This window comes from Perkinsus marinus (genome assembly GCF_000006405.1).
Source record: "Perkinsus marinus ATCC 50983 genomic scaffold scf_1104296942992, whole genome shotgun sequence".
Lineage (NCBI taxonomy): Eukaryota > Perkinsozoa > Perkinsida > Perkinsidae > Perkinsus > Perkinsus marinus.
In genome coordinates this window covers 1-987 of record NW_003211965.1, presented here as the reverse complement: position 1 = coordinate 987, position 987 = coordinate 1, and the positions used below count along the sequence as shown (strand labels likewise).

The 987-nt window shown below is 48.5% G+C and overlaps 1 protein-coding gene across 1 annotated transcript; it reads left to right on the top strand.

Moving 5' to 3' along the window:
• Nucleotides 1-382: 382 nt before the first annotated feature.
• Nucleotides 383-956, top strand: Pmar_PMAR014394 (hypothetical protein; the record flags this gene model as incomplete). The annotated part of the gene is made up of 1 exon (XM_002781266.1): nucleotides 383-956. A coding segment is annotated over one exon (574 nt), but the record flags the coding sequence as incomplete, so codon positions are not given.
• Between the last annotated feature and the right edge of the window lie 31 nt (nucleotides 957-987).

Sequence of the window (987 nt, the reverse complement as noted above, 5' to 3'; positions counted from 1 at the left end):
TTTGCGGATATCCTCTTCTCCTGTCCGCTCCCCTGGTGACGACATTTACTTCTGGTTGTTGGTTTCCGGAGCCATAACGAAGTGAACGATAACTAACGTATTATGATACTGGTGTATTCTTAGTCAGCAAGTGCTCCCTGAGACTATTCTTACATGGATCTCCTATCGTTATCTTATTCTATGATCTCTTGGCCAACGCCTACTTCAAGTTCAACTTGCCATGGTTGTACGGTTTGGTTTCATGGCGCATTTTTATGGCGCGTGAAGTATCGCCCGTTTCTTTTGGTTAAGAGTAACCATCGGTTATGATGCAATGGTTGCTCCTTCTTTCTGTGGATTAATGGAATCCATTGCTTCTTTGGCAGTAACTCGTATTTACGCTATGTCGTTCTTTCCTTATCTACTTAAGGACGTATATGCTGAGGCTCTCTTGGCCTCCCCTATGCCGGAGAAGTTGGAGATCACAGGTGGTGAGGATGCCTTGGGCCGGGCTGCTCTTGGCCCTCAGGTGAAGCATTTTACTTCAATTCTGTTTGGCTCCGATGATCCTCCTACTCCCCGTAATGTCCGCTCTTCACGCTACTCTTCCACTTGTACCCTGGTCTCCCCTAAGCCGGGTAAACCTACTCGTCCGTTGGAGGGCTATGATGACAACCATCGTATGATCGAGACCCATGACCGTCATGGTAATGCTTTGGATGCTGCTTCTGGATGTTCTGGGCCCGAATGTCCACGCTATCTTGAAGCTACCTCGATTACTGGTCTTGTCCGTTCAAGAATAGGCCGTGGTTCCCCCTTCCGCATTCCCCCGGTTATATCCCTAACTCAAGGACTTACTCCTACGTTTGCGGAAGAAAGTGTGCCCCTCACTCAGGCTATGTTTGGTTATAAGGCCATTTTCAACGTGCCCGTTACTGAGGAAGGAGCTACGACCTTCGACTACGGTCACTTGATTCGTACTTCGGTTGCCTGCCCTTATGATCGGTG